We start from the raw sequence: 23205 nt of genomic DNA on the forward strand, positions 1-23205 counted from the left end.
TCAAGTCTCGCGCAACTTTTGACACCAAAATTGCAACCCCCGGGTACGTGGTTCCAAAATTAGGCAACATTTTGTAAGTGCATGCAGACACAAAATTTCTCGAAAACATGAATTTGTGTACAAATCCAATGGAAATAGTATTTTGAGCCAAAATTCATGAATGTATCATTATTTTTCCTTTTACTGCTTAAAATCAATTAATTTCATCTTGTCTATGGTAACAATAAAAAACTAAAAGTCGAAAAACAAAGAAATACATAAGAAATTTAGAATACAATAAAATATATACGAAATAAATGTGATGTTGATTTTTTTACAATAAATTTGATCAGATTCCTATAAAGAGTCTGTGAAACAATATTTAGCATTTTAGGGTCAGTATTTAGTTAATTAGAGCAAACAGTTGATTTTACGCATAAATTAGCCTAATTATTTAGCAATGAGATTTTTCTCAGAATTTGATCTCATAGTTTTATAGATTATGCCACGGGTAACGCGCGTGCCAATTTTCGTTGCGATAGCGTGATTGACGGCCGAGATCATAAGGGGGGCTGAATCAGCCCCCCCCCCCTCAGTCTTCTTAGTCGTCGAAATGGCCCAGTCTTTTTAGGGTTAAAGATAGTTCATGTGTTGGAAATATTTCGACCCCGGTTATGGTTTGTACATGTGTTAGGAATATTAATTAAATCCCAGTCAGGTGGATGCCATATTTTATACAAGTGTTGGAAATATCAGTCTTTAATGCACAAGAAGTTCTCTTTTGTAACAGGAATATTTTACTTCATATGCTTTATGCACTCATCTATTCTTAACATTTTTATGAGTGCTTTCCTAGTTACGATAGATATGGTATAATAGGCAATTGATTTTAGTTTATCAGGGAGATAAGAACCACCTAAAGCTAATACAGACCATAGATCTCCGTTTAGGCAGTAAAGGTTATCTGAGAGAGTCCACGTCGGTGACGAGACTACGAGCCCAGCTGCCGCCCGGTTCTCCATCGACATGCTATTCATGTCAATATCCGGGGCTCGATCTCATCCGTAATCGTCGAAGTCCTATCTGAGGGGCATCGCCATCTGCGGAGCCCAGGGGACCGACTATCGGGGGCCAAGTGGAGCAACGCCAGACGGATGATGATTCTGCCAAAGTTAAGTTATATTATTTGTGATCATTTCCATATCCATATATATCATGAATGTTTATTTTCTGAAACAAACCGAAATCAGAGAAATGATTGAAAAGAGATTTAAATATTAAATCTTCTTTAACTTTACACACCTTGTTTATATTTCTTTATTTGGTATCTCAAGTAGCAATAAATACATAATTAAAAAGTCACGTCACGTGACACCTTCAAACTATTAAATCCGAAATGACTTGGCTGTTTGGATGGTCTTGAAGACTGCCCAATGGAGGGGGGGGGGTTATGATGCATACACCCCCATGGTGGATGTATCATCATACCCCCCCCCCCTCCCCCTCGCTACATATCAGCATCAAAATTTGGCACTCCTCTTAGTTCACATTTCTCACGTGAAGTAAAAGACTTTACATAGGCCTATATTGTAAATAAAAATAAAGATCAAAAGTTTGTTTCATCCAAATTGAAATGATTGCACATATTTTTTGTTTGAATATCAGCAACTAATTCACTTGTTTGACTTGTTCAAATTAATGATTGTCTTCTTTTCAGTGTCACCAAGTCAACGTTGATTCTTGATTGAATCGTGTAATGCAGGCGAGACCTGTCAGGGGGGCGTTCCTCTTATTAATTATTTGTACAAAAATGTTTGCTTTTTCAGATCACAACAGTTCATGCGATGGCAATTTGATTTATCTGTCAGTATTAGCTTTTGATCTTTAATATGATTCATAGCTAATGTAAACATGGTAAAACAGAGATAACTAATTTCAAGAGGCCTTCACATAATGAAGAGGTTGGACATACATACACTATGGAATAGCTCTTTCTTTCTTTCTTTGATTCTTTCTTTATTTCTTCCTCCTTCCTTCCTTCCTTCCTCCTCCTTCTTCTTCTTTTTCTTCTTCTTTCTTTCTTTCTTTCTTTCTTTCTTTCTTTCTTTCTTTCTTTCTTTCTTTCTTTCTTTCTTTCTTTCTTTCTTTCTTTCTTTCTTTCCTTCCTTCTCCTCCTCCTCCCTCTTCTACTTCTTTTTCTTCTCCTCCTCCTCCTTCTTCTCATCCTCCTCCTTCTTCTGTATTCCATTTCCTTACTCCCCCTTTAATTTATTTATTTATTTCCCTACCTGAAAATCATAAATATTGAAAAATTACAAGAATAAAATTATATGCAGTTAAATGATAAACCTCTTAGACTAACAGAGAGGAGGAGGAGACTTGCAAAACATGTCTCAAGAATTATTATGTTCTTAAAAATGCAATATCCTGGTAACCTACCGGTAATGGAAGAAGGAAAAGCTCGAGGCTGTCCCAAGCACCCCTGGCGACGGACTTTCTTCAAAGACTTAGAGTTGACCCATATCTTTATACCAATCTGTTGGAGGTTAAAGCGGTCACAGATAATGATAGATTGTTGACTATAAATGCACTACACAGGAGGGACTAAGTGGTAAGTAAAAATAATAGGAGTATTTCTGCATCTGATATCCCCTCCCTACCTCCTATTGGCGCCTAATGTGGTCCAAAGTATCACTATTCACATTTAATAGTTTATCTGATATTCTGATATCATAAAAACAAATATTAAATTTGCTCTGAAACAGATCAGATAATGACAGTTATAAGTGCTGTTAAAATTTTCAGATAGAGTCTGCTGACTACATGCATACATCCCCACTGTGGATGTATTATAATTAACCTTCAAACTATTGAATTTAAAACAACTTGGCTGTTTGGATGGTCATGAAGACTGCCCAATGGAAGGGGGGGGGGGGTTATGATGCATATATCCCCACGGTGGATGTATCATCACACCCCCCCCTTTCACCAAAATAAATTGGCACACCTCTCAGTTCACATATCTTACGTGTAGTAAAAGACTGTACATAGGCCTATATTGTAAATAAAAAATAAAGATCAAAATTGAAATAACTGCACATATCTGCTTTCTTAATATCAGCAACTAATTCACTTGTTCAAATTAATAATTGTCTTCTTTTCAGTGTCACCAAGTCAACGTTGATTCTTGATTGAATCGTGTAATGCAGGCGAGACCTGTCAGGGGGGCGTTCCTCTTGTTAATAATTTGTACAAAAATGTTTGCTTTTTCAGATCACAGCAGTTCATTCGATGGCGCTTTGATTTATCTGTCAGTATTAGCTTTTGATCTTTAATATGATTCATAGCTTATGTAAACATGGTAAAACAGAGATAACTCATTTTAAGAGGCCTTCACATAATGAAGAGGTTGGACATACATACACTATGGAATAGCTCTTTTGTTGATTCATCGCTATCATAAATTGAATATACACCAGGGGGCCGTTTCATAAAGCTGTTTGTAAGTTAAGAGCTACGTTAAGAACAACTGGTGATCCTTTCTTACGCGCTAAACCATCTCCAATGAATATACCATTTACCACAATAAAGGATCACCAGTCGTAGCAAATAAGATATCTTGAGAGGGGTGGGGCAAAATGAGTGACAATTCTTTCTCTTTAAAGGGGAATGAAACCTTTGGAATAAGTAGGCTTGTGTCGAAACAGAAAAATCAAAGAATAAGAACAAAGAAAGTTTGAGAAAAATTGGACAAATAATGAGAAAGTTATGAGCATTTGAATATTGCAATCACTAATGCTATGGAGATCCGCCCATTGGCCATGCGACAAGGATGTGTGATGTCACATGTGAACAACTTTCCCTTTGATGGACTATAATATACCCTCAAAATGTCTCTTTCTGCTTTTTCTTGTGGTGATACAAACTCTTTATCCATGATGTATTCTTTAAAAATCTGTATTACATGCCCTCCTTTATAAAAAGAACACATGATCTACTGATAGATGTGATAAAAGAGGCAATTTAAGTGAAATATATACTAAAGTAATGGGGAGAGTTGTTCACAAGTGACATCACACATCTTTGTCGCATTACCAATTTGAGGATCTCCATAGCATTAGTGATCGCAGTATTCCAATGCTCATAACTTTCACATTATTTGTCCGATTTTTCTCAAACTTTCGTTGATCTGTTTCTTTGATTTTTCTGTTTTCACACAAGCTATCGTGTTCCAAAGGTTTCATTCTCCTTTAATGAATAATATATCTAGTTTAAACCTACCTTCTAGTCCGTTTCTTTCTTTCTTTCTCTCTCTCTCTCTTTATTTATTTCTTTTGTTCTTTCTTTCCTTCCTTCTCCTCCTCCCTCTTCTTCTTCTTTTTCTTCTCCTCCTCCTTCTCCTTCTGTATTCCATTTCCTTACTCCCCCTTTAATTTCTTTATTTCTTTCCCTACCTGAAAATCATAAATATTGAAAAATTACAAGAATAAAATTATATGCAGTTAAATGATAAACCTCTTAGACTAACAGAGAGGAGGAGACTTGCAAAACATGTCTCAAGAAGTATATGTTCTTAAAAATGCAATATCCTGGTAACCTAATGGAAGAAGGAAAAGCTCGAGGCTGTCCCAAGCATCCCTGGCAACGGACTTTCTTCAAAGACTTAGAGTTGACCCATATCTTTATACCAATCTGTTGGAGGTTAAAGCAGTCACAGATAATGATAGCTTGTTGCCTATAAATGCACTACACTGGAGGGACTAAGTGGTAAGTAAAAAAAAACAGGAGTAATTCTGCACCTGATATCCCCTCCCTACCTCCTATTGGCGCCTAATGTGGTCCAAAGTATCACTATTCATATTTAGTAGTTTATTTGATATTCTGATACGAATGCTATTTGCTCACCAGCATTATATCATAAAAACAAATATTAACATTTCTCTGATCAGATAAGGAGAGCTATAAGTGTTGTTAAAATTGTCATATACAGTCATATTCTGTTTCTGGCAAATTGGGATCTGAATCTGATTCTGCATTTTTTCATTTGAAGTCTAGGTGTACACATTCAGATTTTAAATAATTGTGAACAGGTAATGTAACTTCTAAATTTTCAAATGATACATCTTAAAATAGTAATTTGTAATTATAATGGGATGGGAGATGATTATGTTATGCTGAAACACAAGGTACATTAGCTAAAGTAGTTTTTTTTTCATTATCAAGTTTATCTTTTGCATTAATGTTGACATGTATGAGAAGGTGCATGGGTAAGGTACATAACTTATTTCTTGCCATTGAAGTTTATTTTAATTTCATTTCTTCTGAAGCTTTTTATCCATCTCACATCTCTTGCATTTTTTCCTCTATCATCCAGAATTTAACGATCTTCAGACATTACATTATGGCGTCAAGATTTCCAGAAGGAAACCAAGTTCAACTCCGACCAAGAAAAGGTCATGACATGAAATGGTCATGTGACAAGCATGGTGAGCCAATCAAATTTTACTGTAAGAAACACAAAATTCCTATATGTCATCCATGCGCTACCAAAGATCACAATCAGAAACCATGTGAGCTAGACGACATCGAGGATGTCATCTTCGAAAGGAGGAGACAGCTGGATGAAAAACGGCCAAAGATACAGGAACTTCAGAAACAAATGGAAGCCCTCAACACGAAAATAAAGAGTACATCAACGTCTGGAAGTACTCATCTTCGGACAATTAACAACAACATTCAAGCATCATATCACGACAAGATCAAATCTGTTGGAGAAAAGGAGAACAGGATGATTAGGGTTATTAACGAGGAGGCAGATGAGGAAATAAGACTAGTAAATGAGAAGAGAGAAAAACGGATCAAAGATTGCAACACCGAGAGAGAAAATGAGCGACAAATCATCAAAGACAAAGAAGCAAAACTTCTATCAGATGCAAAGAAAATCAGCGAAGTCGTTTCTAAGAAGATCAAAGATCTTAATAATAAGAATCAGCTTGTAATAAACACTATGAAGAACATTGAATCAACCATCACACGTATAAACCAACATGATGAAACATTGGTGAATGAAGCTCCTCAAGTACTTGCATCTATTGATGAAAATTTAAGTTTGAATGTTCATCAAGATGATAGCGACTGTCTTGACCGAATACAGAATGAAGTTGAGAGAGTGAAATTTGTAGAGGGGGAAGTAGGTGGAGAATACTATGGTAGAATTGATGGGTATATTGGTAAATGGGAACTTGTCAAGACAATCCACATTCCATCGGTTGTTAATAACCCGTGGGTGCTTGGTTTAGTCAGTGATGATGAGATATGTGTGCAATACGTAGATAACAATGGCATGTATATTACAAACATCAACACTCAACACACAGAGAAAGTCATTGATGGAGGTGTGTTGATTACATCATGTGCGCCCATAGACAGTAACGTAATAGTATGTGGTAAGGAGAGAAGGGGTGTTACGTCGGGTGACAGGTTGGATGGATGCATCACTCTCTATGACAGACAATGGAAGGTGATTAGAGACATCAGCATACCAAGGAATGGATACGGTAGTAGTGTGGATGTTGATGTTGACAGGGATGGGATGATCATCGCTGCTCAGAGGAATCAGTCTAATATCTACGTCATCAATCCTGCTAATGATAAGATAGTAAAGACTATTACGATGCAGGGTAAGAGGGTGGTGGGTGGGATACAAGACTTGTCATCAGGTGATATCGTTGTGAAGACAGGTGATAATGAATACACTGTCATCTCACGATCAGGAGAAGAGAAGGCTGTCATACACTGTGATGAGTGGAACTGGTGGTCAGAGTGTCTCGTTGACAAACTGACAGACACACTCTACATCGTGTACTGGGTTACAGCGCGTAATACCATCGCAGTTGATCAGGTGTCACGTGATGGTATCATCCAGGCAAGGAGGATCGTGGAATACGTGAAATCAGATCGCTCTGACTGGGTCAGCCCTTGTCTTGTTACTCCTTCTGGTAACCTTGTAGGATGTGATGGGGACAAACTTCATCTTTACAAGAAGACATTCATTTTGTAAATCATCAAGTATTTCAATGAATGATTAAAAATTAATATAAACGATATACTTATTTCAAATTTTACTTTCATTTTAATTCACGTCCCCCAACATGAATACATTCATAATGCGCGTGTTGACGGTGTGAATGTTGTATCAATATACAGGTGCAACGTATTGGAGTGTTGTAATAAACTTGCCATCGATTGCAGGTCAATTTTTGTTTTCAAAATTAATTGAAAGTCGTGCATTTCATTGAAAATTTGCAATTGATTGTTGGTCAGCTTATGTTATAAACAAATATGAAATGATTTGCTTTGGTTAAAATTGATCTATCAATTGCTAAATTTGCATATGAAATTTGCAATTGATCGCAAATATTTTCTTGTGTCTTACAAAACGCAGTGATTAATATTTAGCCGTCTAGATTTATATTTTTATTGAAATGTATAATTGTACTCGTAATTAAATTAAAAAAAAAAAATAATAAAGAAAAAATGGTTAGCCAATTGCCTACTTTAATCCAGGTAGAAGGTCTATGGGAATGGCTGAACCCAGCACATGACGAGTTCATTACTAACTTGTGTTAGCTGAACCCGATCATTTACCAAACGCTATTTCGTTCAATGTTATTCCTTTTTAATGCTAACAGTGATCATTTTACCCCGGGATTAAATTTGCTTTTAACTTCATTGGGTCTTTAAATCCAATCTATCCATCAGGTTGATTTCGTTTTATATTCTGTTGCAAAAAAGGTGAAGTAATATAAGATTGTATTAAAAGGAGAGGGGAAAAGTGCTGTGAAGTACAAGAAAGTGTAGGAACCGTGGTATAGTGTTTCTGACTATCACCTTGTAAACAAAGGGTCGTGTGATCGAATCCCAACGAGGCCTGGCGTCCTTTGGCAAGGTGTTAATCCACACTTTGCCATGCACTCTCGACCCAGGTGATAAATGGGTACCCATACTTAGGATGTGAAAGTCATTGCAGCTTGTCCAGTAATGTGTGCGCCTCACCGGCAACTGACTGGAATACTCCCCAGGGTGTGGATGATGTGCTCACATTGTGTGCGGGAATGACTGATTGAATGCGATGACCGGGGTAGTAGTATATCTGTAAATTGCTCAGACACACCTTTTCGATGAATTAAGCGTTATATAAAAGCGGATTGTTATCATTATTAGTAGTATCAAATGAAATATTCAGTTATGAATCATATTTCAGCTGGCGCTGAGCATTTATTTTATTAGGGAATCGAGGATGCATGAATTTATGAGCGGGAATGACACGTCGTTCAAATGTATTAAGAGCTATATAAAAGCGGACTATTATTATTATCATTATAGTTTTTTAGTGTACGTAATACCTCTCATGAATGTTAACAGAAAATAAGAGAAAAACTCATTTTGTGTAATGGAATCCTTGCTCAGTCAACATACATATCACAATGGATATGATGAAGATAGACAGATATGAATATGTTTCCCCCCATAATTCTCTTTACACCAATTGAATATTCTCATTTTGTAGAAACCGGTGACGCCAATCTCAAAATGATTCAGCACGCTCCATATTTATCATATTCATGAAAGTATTACATCATATCGCTTATTTCAAATAGTTCATTTACTTTCAAAAGTCTGTACACCTTTTAATATTTTCAACAAAGATTAATTAAGATATATTTTACCATGTGTTTAACCTATTATTTCATATTACACTTACTACCTGGCTATGGAATCTCAAGTAGGAAGTCTTTGGATTGTTGAAAGATTTTTTAGTTGTTTTTTTGTTAACGACTGTAATAATGTGTTGACGCCCTTTACGTTCAGTAACGTTTATCGACATCGTTAATTAATGTCAAATTAATTTCATCATAAAGATCCCATGGACATATAAACATCTGGTAGTCGAACGTGCCATGCTGTAAATAAATAAAAAAAGGGATATGCATGTATTTGTTGTGTAACAGACAGAGTTAGATAATATGACAAATAACTGTACATATCATAGCTTATGTTCGTGGTTTCATATTAAGGAGGCGGTATTATATTAAATTCATTTATATTCTTTATTTCATTTTCATTTAATACTGCGTTTAGTTTGTAAACAGTTTGTACTGTATATGGCATATGTTGCTCCAGTGCGTTGTATATAAATCGGTATTGTCTAAGGTGTGTTGTGTTAATGTAGAAATGTGTCATTTATACAAAAGATTCCTACCAAATTTATACAATAATCAACTTTGTACACTTGAGTTTAGGTATATAGGGTTTATGTTTTATCTAAAGTATCAATGCAATAGCTTGTTATTGTCTATATCATTGCTTATTTTAAAAATCGCTCCCAAAGAGAGAGCGGGACAGAGTTCTATAAATGAATTTCTCCTGTAAATTAGCCAGATCTTACGACTTTTATTGATTTTGATTGGCTGAGAAGCGTTGTTACTATGTTAACTATCCGTCGAAACACCTGAAAATCCCAGCTTTGATTGATTTGCTCAGTATTATTGCTCTTATACACCTGATTACAATTCGCTTTATAAACTAGGAAAATGAATGTACATAATGAACATTTCTATTATGATACAATGTGATGATTTACTCTGATCATGATCTGTTATTTGCAAGTTTATCATGTGTATATAGTGAGATGAGTGGGGAGTATACGTTTAGTTTTTTGTTATAAAATAAAATATGTTCATTATACTTGTTGTGAATTACTGGCACTGTTGAATAGTTAAAAAGGCCAATGTTTTGGGATGTGTAGACTTTAATCAAGACGAAATTATTCTCATCTACTTGAGAGCTATAATAGTCGTGTAGAAATAAGAAAAGAAATATATTTACTATGGGCTGCGGTATTTACACGTAGTACATTTCGAGAAAGGTTTGCCAAACCATAACCAGTAGTATGCACATTCCTGATCTCAACAACTATTATAAACCGTTCTGAATGAAATATTTTACATTGATTGGAATCTTTGCAGTGTGTATTTTTAGGTCATAATCATGGTAATGAGGAGTGTGTTTTAATGCACAAATAATCAAGTAATTTTATAATCAAGTATTTTTGTCAGCGTTAATGAATTAAAAATTAATGTAAAACAAAAAAAAAGGCTTCATATGCAGTACATTTTTTAATCTACATAATTATGTAGGGCAAATAGTAACAGTTGGAAATGATATAGAACGATGTTAACAGAAGAAGGGGGAGGGAGTGGGGAAAAAAGTGGGGAGTGAGAGAGAGAGAGGGTGGGGGGGGAGAGAAGGGAGAGAAGGGGGTAGACAAAAATGGGTAGACAATGCAAATAAATACTTGGAAAGAGAGGGAGAGAAAAGCGGAGGAGTGAGAAAGAGATGTAGAGACAAGGGGAATAATGAACGGAAGAAATGAAAGAGAGAGGGGGAGAAAGAAGAGGAGTGAAAGAAATATGGAGAGACAAGGGCGATAAAAGACAATAAAGGTAGAGAGAGCTGGAGTTGGGATGAAATTTGTATTTGTATTGACAAGTCAAGTCCTCCACAAGAAAATGTTTAATTGAATAAATAGAGAGAAATCAAACTACATGTATCATAACGCTGAAAATTTCATCAACATCGGATGTAAAATAAGTTATGACATTTTAAAGTTTCGCTTCTTTTTCAAAAAAAGTGATATGCACAACTCATTGACATGCAAATGAGACAGTCGATGATTGTCCCTCACTCACTATTTATTTTGTCTTTTATTCATTTAATTATATAATATTTCATTATTTACAAATTTCACAATCTGGACCAATTTGACTGAACCATTCAGTGATAATGCTAAAAGCGTATGTTCACGGAGGAATTATTGTAGTTTCAGTTAACAATAGGAAAAAAATTGAATATTTCATATTTCATATAATAAAATACAAAGGGAATTGTGAGTAAATGATGTCGTCAGTTTTCCTCATTTGCATAGCGACCAGGATGTGCATATAACTGTTAATTGTGAAACCAAGCGAAACTTTAAAATATCATAACTTTCTTATTTTACATACGATTTTGAAAAGGAGGGAGAAGAGAGGATAGTGAAGGGGAGGAAGCGAAAGCAATCAAGAGGGAGGGGGGGGGGGGGAGGAGGGAAGTAAATTGGCTTTTGGTGTTCCCAGGGATTGTTAAAGGGGAAGTTCACCCTGAAAAAAACTTTGTTGTAAAATTGGTGAAGGTTTGAGGAAAATCCGTTAAAGATTAAGAAAGTTATTAGAGTTCATAGTTTTAGATTTGTGACGTCATAAACGAGCAGCTGCCCCATGTGTTATGTAATATGAAAAGCATGAATTTCACATTTTGTATGGTTCCTGATGACTTAATTTTGTTTTCTATTCATGATCGGGTGTGAAATGATTTGTCTATTGATATACAAAAGGTACAGTGAAAACCATTTTCAATTTTCTGAGAAAATGACATTTCATTGATTTTTTACCATTCGCTATGTAGGAATGCTGCTCGCATATGACGTCACAGATCAAATAATTGAAATTTTAATAACTTTTGAATTATTTGATGAATTTTTCTCAAACCTTCGGCAATATTTTTTATTATTTTTTCTGCTATTTTTACAATAAACATTTTGTCAGGGTGAACTTCCCCTTTAACACTATGACATGTTGTATTTCTGATTGGTAAAACAGATGTTAGGCATGAAATGACGCCTTTTCTTTTTACTAAATTGATATGGTAAATATTTGGGAAAACCCTTTCACGTTCAGTCATTCTACGTCGACAGATGGCACTCTCTAAATCCTCCATATCACGCACATTGAAGCACTAGATGAAGATATGGTTAAGGATATTACTTCAATTGAAGTCAGATGCCATTGACAGTCTTCATTGAACTAAAAGGAAAAGTTAACCTTAATTTCAAATAATCTAAAAATTTACATACTTTTTGTATCTGTATTATAATTCTATAGGAGAAAGCGAAGTGTTAGACACAATTTGATCATGAAAGCTGAAAAAAAGATTCATTAAGGTTAATGCCAATTACCAATCAAATAAATCTCTTTACGGTTATCCGATAACATTATGATGAATATTTTAAAAGATTGAAAAAAAGAAACAAATCTGGAATTTCATTTAAACAAGCTTCAAGGATTAGCAGATGATTAGAGCATAATGATGAAAAAGAAAACAAAATAACCCCCAAAATTATTTCATTTATACTCTCAATATCCCCCTTGCGCCCGCTCTCTCTCATTCCCACAAAGGAAGTGTGGGGAGGGAGTTGCTGGGCAGTCAAATGTATGGCTGTACACTTGCGTGACAAAATTATTTCCAAACGCTCCCTAAAAGAGTTTTATCTGTGTGCAAAATAACATCTCAAAAAGTTTTTTTTCGCGGGCTTCATTTACACGACCCTAAACAAGTTGTCGCCAGAAGAAGCCTCGGGGAAACGCTTGAGTAAAAAAAACAACTTAAATATATATACGTTTGACCCCGCAATTAACCATTGACCGTCTTTCAAAACTACCCTTTTTCTGAAATCGGCGTTTGGATACATTAAATAAGTACAAACGCGGCCCGCGTCCAAAACTGGAAAAAACACCCCTTTAACCGCGTTGTTTTTTTTTTTTTTTGGGGGGGGGGGTCACGCATGTGTACAGCAATATACATTAATCGACTCCCCTTGGTCTCTCCCTCTTAGTATTATTTATCTAAAGGTTTATTTCTACCATTTCACTACCTGACCTGTTTAAAATCTTACTTCCCGCCACAAGCGCCCAGTCTATCGCCAGGGGGGGGGGGGGGCACTGCCCCCTACCAAATAAAGAGAACGAAATAAAAAAGGTAATGGGGAAAAGAAACAGAAGAAAGGAATGTAAAATAAATGGGGAAAAGTGGGATATAATATTTTTCGGAATCATGTCAAAGATCTATCGCTGAATTAAAGTTCCATTTAATAAGCTATAGATTTTCGCTAGTTCGTTTAGTTCGCACACGACATAAAAATGACTTCCCCATCCGTTGTGATATGCAAATCCGCTAATGATTTTTTTTTCTCACAACGCCACTGCTCACCATCTAAAATTATTTTTCTTTTAATATCTTCCTCTCTTTCGTTTGTTGTGGAAAGATGCACGTACACATGAAATCAATGTGAATAGATATTTGTGAATAGATATTATATCTACTATCTTGTTGAATCTTCATAAATGAGTCCAACGTTTCACTATGAACAAACAAACCATGCACAGCAGTCATCATGGTGATAAAACTGATCTTGTAAATATTAAGTTACTATACTGTATAATTGCACGTAACAATATTTCCAAGTAACCCAGTCAATGTTCAGAAATAATAAAACACCACATAAATGTATCCCTTGCTCAATGATGATCGTTTTAAATTGTTCCTCGTTGGTGCGCGAATAGTCATGATAGTCTACTGCTAATACCTCTGGAGCAGACTTCTTCATTTTTATTAAATTAATACGAACAAGGGAACTAAGCAATGAACATAAATAAAGCAGAAAATAATATGCCTAAGAAAGAACACAATTATAAAACAATAACAACAACAACAAAGTACCGCTCTTGGAATTAACGCGAACTTGCAAATATTATTTTCTAAAGATAAGCAAATGATCATTCCTAGCACAACATGCACAATGCGCCATTTCATTCATCTTTCTATCCCTCTTCTATTTTCGTTTTTGCTTAAATTTCTCATTCTCTCTTCGCAATCTACCCTATCTCAATCGCTCTATCTTTGTCTGCAATCCAATCGCGTCTCGGTGAGATTTAATTGTATATATTGTATATATTGTGTAATTTTGCATATTTGTTTGTATAAAGCTGAACAGGCTACTCTGCATAAAAATTTGAAATAAATAAAATCTCTTTCTATTATTTCATTTTTCTTTTTACTCTAGATTAACTTTCTCTACTCCCTCTGGAGTACCATATTACAACATTGAAATCAACCTTTAAAACGACCTATACAGTACAGCTTATCATATATTTGGATGACATCGTCGCTAATTATCGAAATCGTCATATAATAGATAACACTATAAAGATATTGCATAGCTAATAATTTACCATGAATGATAATGCAAACATACATAATCATATTACCTTGTCAGTGCATATACCGTGATTGTCTATACCCGTTTGAGTAGTTAAAAAAAATCACAGATCGTTCAGCGACACTCGCCTTCAGAGAACAAGAATTTTCAAGTGAGTTCTTTTTCGATTTATTGAATCTGCTAATACATGAGACTGAGGGTGGATGGGTGTCAAGTCAGGAGAGATGCCACTTATACATGTATCTTTTGGCTCTTCTTTTAATTTCTAGGAACAATTGAAACATTACAATGCACATGATGCAGGCCTACATAGTTTGGATGGCAACCAGGGAGGGAACGGGTGAGCTCCGAGGAATGCCATTGGTTGCCACTCTTATTACGGGTCTAGGCCTATATTCAATTCAATAATTGACCCAGAATGTCAGCTATTTTACTCAATATATTACTGAAATGCAACTCTTAATCGTCTTTGCAACTCATTTTTTTGGACAAATATGCAAAGTTGTCATGGCAGTATGCTAACATCTAGGCAACAGTAAATCCCTGTATACAGACCTTGCTTGGGCGCGTTCTTACAAACTGGTTTCATTACACCATAATTCAGGTGCGGATTAAGCTTTTGCTCATAGTGGGGCCCGATTTTTTTTTCAACAATATTTTAATGATCAGCCGCACAATATCGATATTTGTTTGTTTCTTTGAATGGGTAGTCCTAACAGTCACTTTTGCTTATTCATTTTTTTTTAAACAACATACATTATGACCCCATAAGCCCTATTTATATAGTGCACGCGCGAAGCTCGAGCTACATTTTTTTATTTCATGTATTTTCTCCTGAACATAGTGGGCAATGTTTCTTATCTTAAACAAAATGCGTATGTTACTTAATAATTTTTGCGAGCGCGAAAACTGGGCAATTGGGTATCTTCCTACACACATAATCCTAGCACGAAGAAAATTTCTGATATTCTGATCTGAAACTTGATATTTTAAGCCCGTTTTGAAGATCAAAAAACAAGCTGCGTATTTCAGTATACATGCTTGCGCGTGCTCTAGCTTTAGACTTAGAATCTTGGCATTTTAAGTCCATTTTCTATCATAAGTATGAATGCGAGCGCGAAGCGCAAGCTGAAAATATAGGATATTCCGATCTGTCAGAGAACAAGAGTTGAAAGTGAGTTGAAATGTTTCGATTTCTTTAATGTGCTAATGTGTATGTAATAAGAATAACGGGGTGGGGGGGGGGGGCGTCAACTAGATCTAGGAACTTAGAATATTGAAGTATTACAAAGTATAGTTTTGCTTTTGGCAAACGAGGATGCGTGTAGGTGGGGGGGGGTCCACGGAACCCTAGTGCCCCCTCTTATATCATTTCGACCTTAGACCGGCAATCTACTCACTACCACTACAGAAACCAGGATTTTTTTTTATTTCATTGTCAGTACCATTAACTTCACCTTGGTCGATCGAGTGCAGCACAGTGCGGGTAAATTTCTTGCTGAAGAATTTAGAGGGGGCATCAGGGGGTCGCGAACCCCCCCCCCCCTCCATCCCCCAAACTATACTTTGTAATGCTTGTAATGCTTCAACAATCTAAGCCATGCATGTACGGCCATGCTTAACTCTGGTCAGTCTCGATTGGTTTTCACTGGTTGGTTTTAATTTGTTTCTTCCCCAGGATTCCCAGATTGAGCTGAGGACATGGAGGATTTCGATGAACTCTTGATCTAAGTTGCACTCTAAAAAAGGTTTACACAATATTGGGTTAATTGGGAACATGCATGCTGGTTGGTTAAAAAGATTGAAATAGCCCAATAGGGGGTGAAAAAAATACCCAGCAAACATGCATGTTTCCTTTTTACTCAATATTGGGTAGAATTTTACTCAGTGTTTTTAGAGTGTGCTAAAAGAGTCATACACAGTTTGGGGAAAAAAGTTTGGATGTTACACATCAACTAAATCACAAAACATAAAAATTACTTGGTATGGAACTCTTCAAATGCTCCGGAATCGGCGTTAAGGTCAAGAAATTGCTAAATAGAGAGATAATTTGAAGACTGAAGAAAGCATGTCAAGTTAATCTTGCAGATGAACTTTTTCCTTTAAGTAAGAAAATAATAAAGAGGAAAATGTAATTTAGTCTAGGGAAAAGTTTCAAGGCCATTTTGCCTCGCCTGCATAGCAGAGCGAGGCTTAAGACGCCGCTTTTTGACGGCGCCGCGGCGGCCGGAGAGTCGCTAAGGTTTTGAAATGTCATAATAACTTAAAAAGTATATGGACATATGTAGTTCATGTTATTTTGACATAAGGGAAATCAAGTATCACTAAACATCCCCTGCGAGTTCCAGGCTACATGACATGGGTCAAAGGTCATTTAGGGTCAATGAATTTTGACTGTGTAAGGGGTAACTGTTGAATTGCCATCATAACTTTAAAAGTTTATGAATCTAGTTCAGTATCACTAATCATCTTTTATAAGTCTTAGGTCAAAGGATCAAGGTCAAATGTCAAATATGGCCAGTGAACGTAACATTATATTATTATTTGATTGTTGTTGTTTTTTTTTTGTAAATTTCTAAATCAGCACTGCTGCTATATTGAAATCAGGCGAGACTGCCAGAGGCGCTCTCCTTTGCTTTTTTCAAAGATTTTTTTAATGCTTACAATGGTATTTTTGGTATTATCAGTGTGGTAATTTATTGATGTTGTTGTTATCTGCTTTTATAGGCTGGAGATTTTCTTTCTTTTCTTCTCTAATGATAACAGCAAGCATAATGACAATAATAATGATGACTATGATAGTAGTAATAATAATAATAATAATAATAATAATAATAATAATAATAATAATAATAATAATAATAATAATAATAATAATGATAATAAAAAAAATAACAACAAAAAAATAATAATAATAATAAATAAATACTGTAATGATGATAATCATAAACGGGCTATTCTATTTCTCATATTTGGGGAAAGTGGGCCTGACATAATGTTATTTTAAGCACATCATGTAAGCGCAAATATGACAGCAATATTTCATTAAACATACACTGTGAGCGCAAAGCGTGGGCTTGAATATTTTTAGCACTAACCCAATAGAACATGTAGAAAGTAGTGGGAATGAACATAATAATAATAATAATAATAATAATAATAATAATAATAATAATAATAATAATAATAATAATAATAATAATAATAATAATAATAATAATAATAATAATAATAACCGAAACAATCATGCATTTGGTATCAGCATGTTCGACTCTTGCTGGAACTGAGTACATCACAAGACATGACAATATTGCCAAACTTATCCATTGGCAACTACTGAAGGATCGCGGTAAAATGACTTGTGATCACGCTTGGGAACATCAGCCACAAACGATCACCACGATCAATAACAGCACCATATATTGGAACTGTGGCATACTAACGGATAGAACCATCAACTGCAACAAGCCGGACATCATCGTCAGAGACAACAACGTAGTAAATATCATTGAGGTCTCTGTTCCCCATGATATCAACATTGCTGTAAAGGAAAGAGACAAACGGCTCAAGTATCAAGACCTAAGGATTGAGATCGAGAGGATGTGGAACGTGAAAGCAGAGGTCACACCAGTCATCATTGGTCACTCAGGAATGGTGAAGAAGGGAATGGAAGCCTGCATAACCAAGATCTCTCCTCACCTTCGGATGTACGACATTCAGAAGGCAGCTATCTTGGGTACAACCAGATTGATAAGAAAGACTCTCGGACATTAGTAGTGTAAAGTTCCTAGTTGCACTTGAAATTACTTGGTGCTTTTTGTTAGAGCAAAGTTATTCAAGAAAAAAAAACGGACTTGATCCTGTTTACAGGAATAATAATAATAATAATAATAATAATAATAATAATAATAATAATAATAATAATAATAATAATAATAATAGAGAGTATTTCTAAAGCGCCAAATCCACATTGATTATGTGCTCAAGGCCAGGGACCTGGGAAGCGGGGGTGCTGGGGGTGCTGAAGCACCCCCAGAAATTATCCTAGGGGTGCTGCGTGTATTAATTTCCATAGGCAGCACCCCCACGAAATCAGGTTCCCCCTGTATTTTTTAAAATATGTTATAATGTACATAATTATCACATCCGACAATCGCAAATCATTTCCATAGTCTTTCACATATTCCAATAACATCCCTCCTATAACGCGACTCAATCAAACTCCAGCGGGGCAGCACTCCGATACAGACGTGGTCGCGCACAATACGTGGTAACCATAAACACTCTTCGATAGCAGGGAGGGACATGGGTGTGGTTGGACTTAAACTTCCAGGTTTTATGTCGAATCAAGTGTGCGCGCGCCCGACCGCCCGTGTTTTGTACACAAAAATTACAAGTCAAACAATAGAAATCAAATTTCACAGTCTTTTTCGCCCTGCCCCATGCCTCTGGGGGCTGGGAAGCGGGGGTGCTGGGGTGAAGCACCCCCAAAATTTGGGGGTGCTGCGTGTGTTATTTTCAATTAGCAGCGCACCTCCTGGAAATCTAGTGGTAGGTATGATAAATGACAGAAATGTAATGAAAATGAACGACGTTTTGTAAAATATACCCCCCCCCCTTTAGAATTTTTCGACATATTACTTGAAATAGTGTTTAAATTCACCCTCTATCTGATCGGAATATCAAATATTTTCTGCTCGCGCTTCGCGCTCGCATTATTGATTTTTATAATAAAAAATGTGTTTAGAATGCCCAGATACTAGGTCTAACTCTTAACACGCGCACGCATGTTTATTCAGATATGCAGATTGATTGGGGGGGGGGGGTACTCCGGGCTGAAAATATTTATATCAAATACATTTTATCAAAATAAATAAATTTTATCAAAATCTGATAACTATTAGTTAAATTATTTAATTCTAAAGTTTGGCAATATTTTATGAAAATGGTGATATGCATGTCGTCATGAATATTTAATAGGTGGACTGATGCTGTCACATCCCCATTATCCTGTTTCTTGTATTACTACATGGAATCAAAATTGTTTCATTTTTTTCATACCAGAGTGAATGATATGTCTCCCTTATAATGAAATAAGTTGCAGCAAAGAATATCTAATGGACTAAATCAGTTGTCAATTCAACTGTTTTGGTTCTTGAAAGGAAAATATTGATAATAAACCTAATTTTACATAATGAAATACAATAGAACAAGTGGGGATATGACATCATCATTTTGCTCATTGAATATTAATGAAGACATGTCTAAAACTGTTTCACTGGAATAATACTAATCTTTGAAATGCAATAACTGTGAGATTCCTTGTCTGATTTTGATCAAATCTTTATTATTATGTTCGTCTGAGGTTTCTTTATCTGTTCAAACCATTTTACATTCAGTGTGGAGTTTCAGATCAGAATATCAAAAATTTTCTGCTCGCGCTTCGCGCTCACATTATTTTTTTTAAATTTAAGAATATATCCAATTACCCATCATTTTCTTGATTTACAAAACATGAATAGAATGTCCCGTTTTCAGGTCTGAAATCTAAATTTTGTTTCCGCTCGCGCTTTGCGCTCGCATCAATTGTATAGTTATATACCTCCTGTTCATGATTAGAAAAGTTCAAAGATGTCTCGTTTTTAGGTTTGAAATCTCATCTTTATTTCCGCCCGCGCTTCGCGCTCGCAGCAATTGTGTAGTTTTATACCTATCCTCATCATGATTAGAAAAGTGCTTAGAATCTCTCGGGGTTTTTTTGGTCTGAAATCTCAATTTTGTTTCCGCTCGCGCTTTGCGCTCGCATCAATTGTATAGTTATATACCTATCATGTACATAATTACAAAACGTGCTTAGAATGTCCAGTATTTAGGTCGGAATGTCAAATTTTTCAGCTCGCGCTTCGCGCTCGCATTATTTGATTGTTGATATATGTATCGTCTTCATGGGTAACTGCAAACAGTCCTTATAACACGTCCCTTTCGATCAGACCAGAGCGTATATAAAAATATCTGCTCACAATTATTATTTGTTACATACACATCTTGGACCACAAACATTGCTCAAAATGTTCGATTTTCAGGACAAAATACATGAAATTTCCACAAAAAATAGCTCGCGCTTCGCGCTCGAATTATCTAATTATATATTCATGTTTTTTTTACAAGAAGAAAGCTAAGAAGTGACTGTCATATATATGTATATATATGTGTGTGTGTGTGTGTGTGTGAGGGTGTATGTGTGTAATTATGGAAAACTCAATGGTGTCTGTCCCCCCACTTTTGAGGAGAGATTTCAGCACCCCCACTGAAAAAATCGTTCCCAGGTCCCTGCTCAAGGCGTTGCGATATATTTATTGATTTTAAATTTCGATCGAGTAACAGAAAATGTCTCCGATTTGCCAGGTTTTCCCTTTTCTTATTTGAAGAGCTTGATTCCAAAAAGGGGCTAAATCCATTATGTGGTAATTTAAAATTGGTTATTTTTCATATTTTAAATAAAGTTATGCATTCAATTTTGTAGGTACAGTAAATGTTGTGGATAGAAGTTTACACTATCAGTGCAAATTTTGCTGAAAATAACAGATTTTTCAATTTTTATGGCAATTTTGGATTTAGCTCATTTTGGAATTAGATATCGAAAAAGTTGCCGTCCTTAGAAAAGAGGACAAAATGTCATATTTTTTATTTTTTAATTTCCAACGGGTAAACATAATAAATGATGTGAAATCCATTCTCCAAGCCATATTTATGTGTTTTGTGATCAATTTCCAATATTTAAAATTTGCAAAAAATTACATTTTACCAAGGTTTTGTTCCTAAAAGATGTAAATCCATGAAAAATTAGATTTCAATAAAACTTTAAGAATCAATACTGAATGCTAGATTTTTAAATCATGATTTAATTCATATAACATGATAGTACTACCAAAATAAAACAACAGTGGCTGAGGGAAATGTGAATTAAAAACCTTGATTTACAGAAAAATACCCAAAGTGGATTTAGCTCCTTTTGGAACAAAACTCTTTCCTTCGTTATGCAAAATATCAGCTCTTTCTTAAGTGCGATCCACAACCACCTCACAATTTTCTTCCAAAGTGCTTGAAATATAGAGCTGAAATTGATACCTTTTTAGATAGAAATATCAAATATTTTAAGCTCGCTCTTCGCACTCCCTTTGATTTTCATGATAAAAGATGTATTTAGAATGCCTTGATTCTAGAATTAAATCTGAAACACGAACGCGCATCTGCTCGCGCTTTGTGATCGCATTACTAATGTAGGAAAGATCCCCTATGACTCATAATTTTCATGATTTGCAAAACATGAATAGAGTGTCCCGTTTTTAGGTCTAAATCTCGAATTTTTCCGATCGCGCTTCGCGATCGCATCGATTTTTTTTTTTATATAGCTGTACTGTTCACCCTTACAAATATTGAGTAACATTACCCATTGTTTATGTAGAAATGTCAAAAATTGTCAGCTCACGCTTCGCGCTCGCATTATTGATTTAAGGAAGATCCCCAATTACTCACCCTGTTCATGATTTCCAAAACATGAATAGAGTGTCTCGTTTCTAGGTCTAAATCTCGAAATTTACTGCTCGCGCTTCGCGCTCGCATCAGTTGTTTGGTTATATATCTATTATGTTTAAGTTACAAAAAGGGCTTGTAATGTAACGTCTTCATGGCTAACTATAAGCAGTAGGTAGGCCTGCCTTTTCGATCAGTTCAAATCGTGTATCAAAAATTTCTGCTCGTGCTTCGCGTTCGTTATAATTATGTAGTTACAAACACATCTTTTTCAGGATACCAAACATTGCCTAGAATGTTCAAATTTTAAGAAAAAAAATATAACATTTCAAAAAAATTTGCTGGCGCTCCGCGCTCACATTTGATAAATAAGGATTATGATATTATACAATTATGTTTATTTATAAGAATAAAGCTAAGAAGTAACTACTAGGACTACACCTTTCAAAGAAACAAACAAAAATCATGTTCGAAAGGCCGACCGTGGGAAATATGGCTGAAAAAATTCCGCCCCCCCCCCCCTATTGGCGAAGGCTGGATCCGCCCCCGTGTTCTGTAGACGTACAATTACCGAACCATTATATTCTCACTCACAAGTAATAACTCCCGGGGTGGGGGACGGGTAATCAGAACAATGGACATTCATGGAAGGAGGGGGGGGGGGCGACGTTACATATTGTAATACAATTCATTTATTCTCTTCTGATATCATTTACTACATCATTTCGACACTAGTACTACATATTACTTCATGCTGGAATCAAATTTCACTCATCAAACACTCTAGCCGATCATTATTGTTTACTTTGATAGAAGCAACCAAGATGTCCATTTACATTGATGAGTGGATACCATGCACGACCAAGACAACAAACACGTAAAAAGGATATCCTTTTCAAGATAGGGCACATCAGGTACGTAATGTAATAAGGGTGTCAAAAACACTTGAATAATGAAAAAAGGTATCAAATTCGCTAGGAAAGCTACGTGTTTAGTGTCAAATTTGCGGCGGTAAAAAGACAAAAAATTTAAACGATGTACTTTTTGACCCGACAGTCAACACTACGTGTTTAGAGTTCGATTGGCTTGAGACGTGGAAGGTGGGGTCGTACTAATAACTAAACCAAATGATGTAGGTAAAACCGATGTCCAACATATCGCTGTACTCGTTGTTTAGGGTTTCAATTCAGGGAATACTTGGCAAGGGTATCGTTTTGCTTCCACTACTTGTTAAAGGGAGGGTTTCACATGCCAATACTTGTTAAGGGGTGCATTTTCAGAATATGAAAAATACTCAGCTTGTTTAGGGTGCTTTTCGGGACCCCATGGTCGCGCATGGTATCCACTCGTCAATGGAAGTGGCCCCCGGCAGTTCCAAAGAGGCGACATGAAAGAGAAATGTTAAAGAATTTATGGATGTTTAATGTCCAGTGTTCAAGTAAATATGCACAGATTATTTTCGAGATTCGAGTTGTCATTATTTGTTAATTTTTCACAATATTAATAAAAAAAAATTCTCGAAATTAATTGAGATTGTAAATTCAAATGAATATACAGTTGATATTGATGTAATATAATTGGATGATTAGATGTAATTA

At 35.6% G+C, this 23205-nt stretch overlaps 1 protein-coding gene across 2 annotated transcripts; it reads left to right on the forward strand.

The window, feature by feature from the left end:
* Positions 1-3829: 3829 nt before the first annotated feature.
* Positions 3830-7595, forward strand: LOC135154579 (uncharacterized). 2 transcript variants are annotated; one of them, XM_064101304.1, is made up of 2 exons: positions 3830-4746; positions 5354-7490. In XM_064101304.1, exon 2 carries the CDS (start codon positions 5381-5383, stop codon positions 7037-7039), a length of 1659 nt encoding a protein of 552 aa, XP_063957374.1. In that variant the 5' UTR covers positions 3830-4746; positions 5354-5380; the 3' UTR covers positions 7040-7490. The 2 variants fall into 2 exon arrangements, with proteins under 2 accessions (XP_063957374.1, XP_063957373.1); XM_064101303.1 differs by lacking the exon at positions 3830-4746 and adding an exon at positions 4972-5069 and having other exon boundaries at positions 5354-7595.
* The last annotated feature ends 15610 nt before the right edge of the window (positions 7596-23205 follow it).

This window comes from Lytechinus pictus, chromosome 6, assembly GCF_037042905.1.
Source record: "Lytechinus pictus isolate F3 Inbred chromosome 6, Lp3.0, whole genome shotgun sequence".
NCBI lineage: Eukaryota > Metazoa > Echinodermata > Echinoidea > Temnopleuroida > Toxopneustidae > Lytechinus > Lytechinus pictus.

Excerpts from the sequence above, each read along its gene's own strand:
- LOC135154579 (XM_064101304.1), top strand. The coding sequence starts at position 5,381 with ATGGCGTCAAGATTTCCAGAAGGAAACCAAGTTCAACTCCGACCAAGA.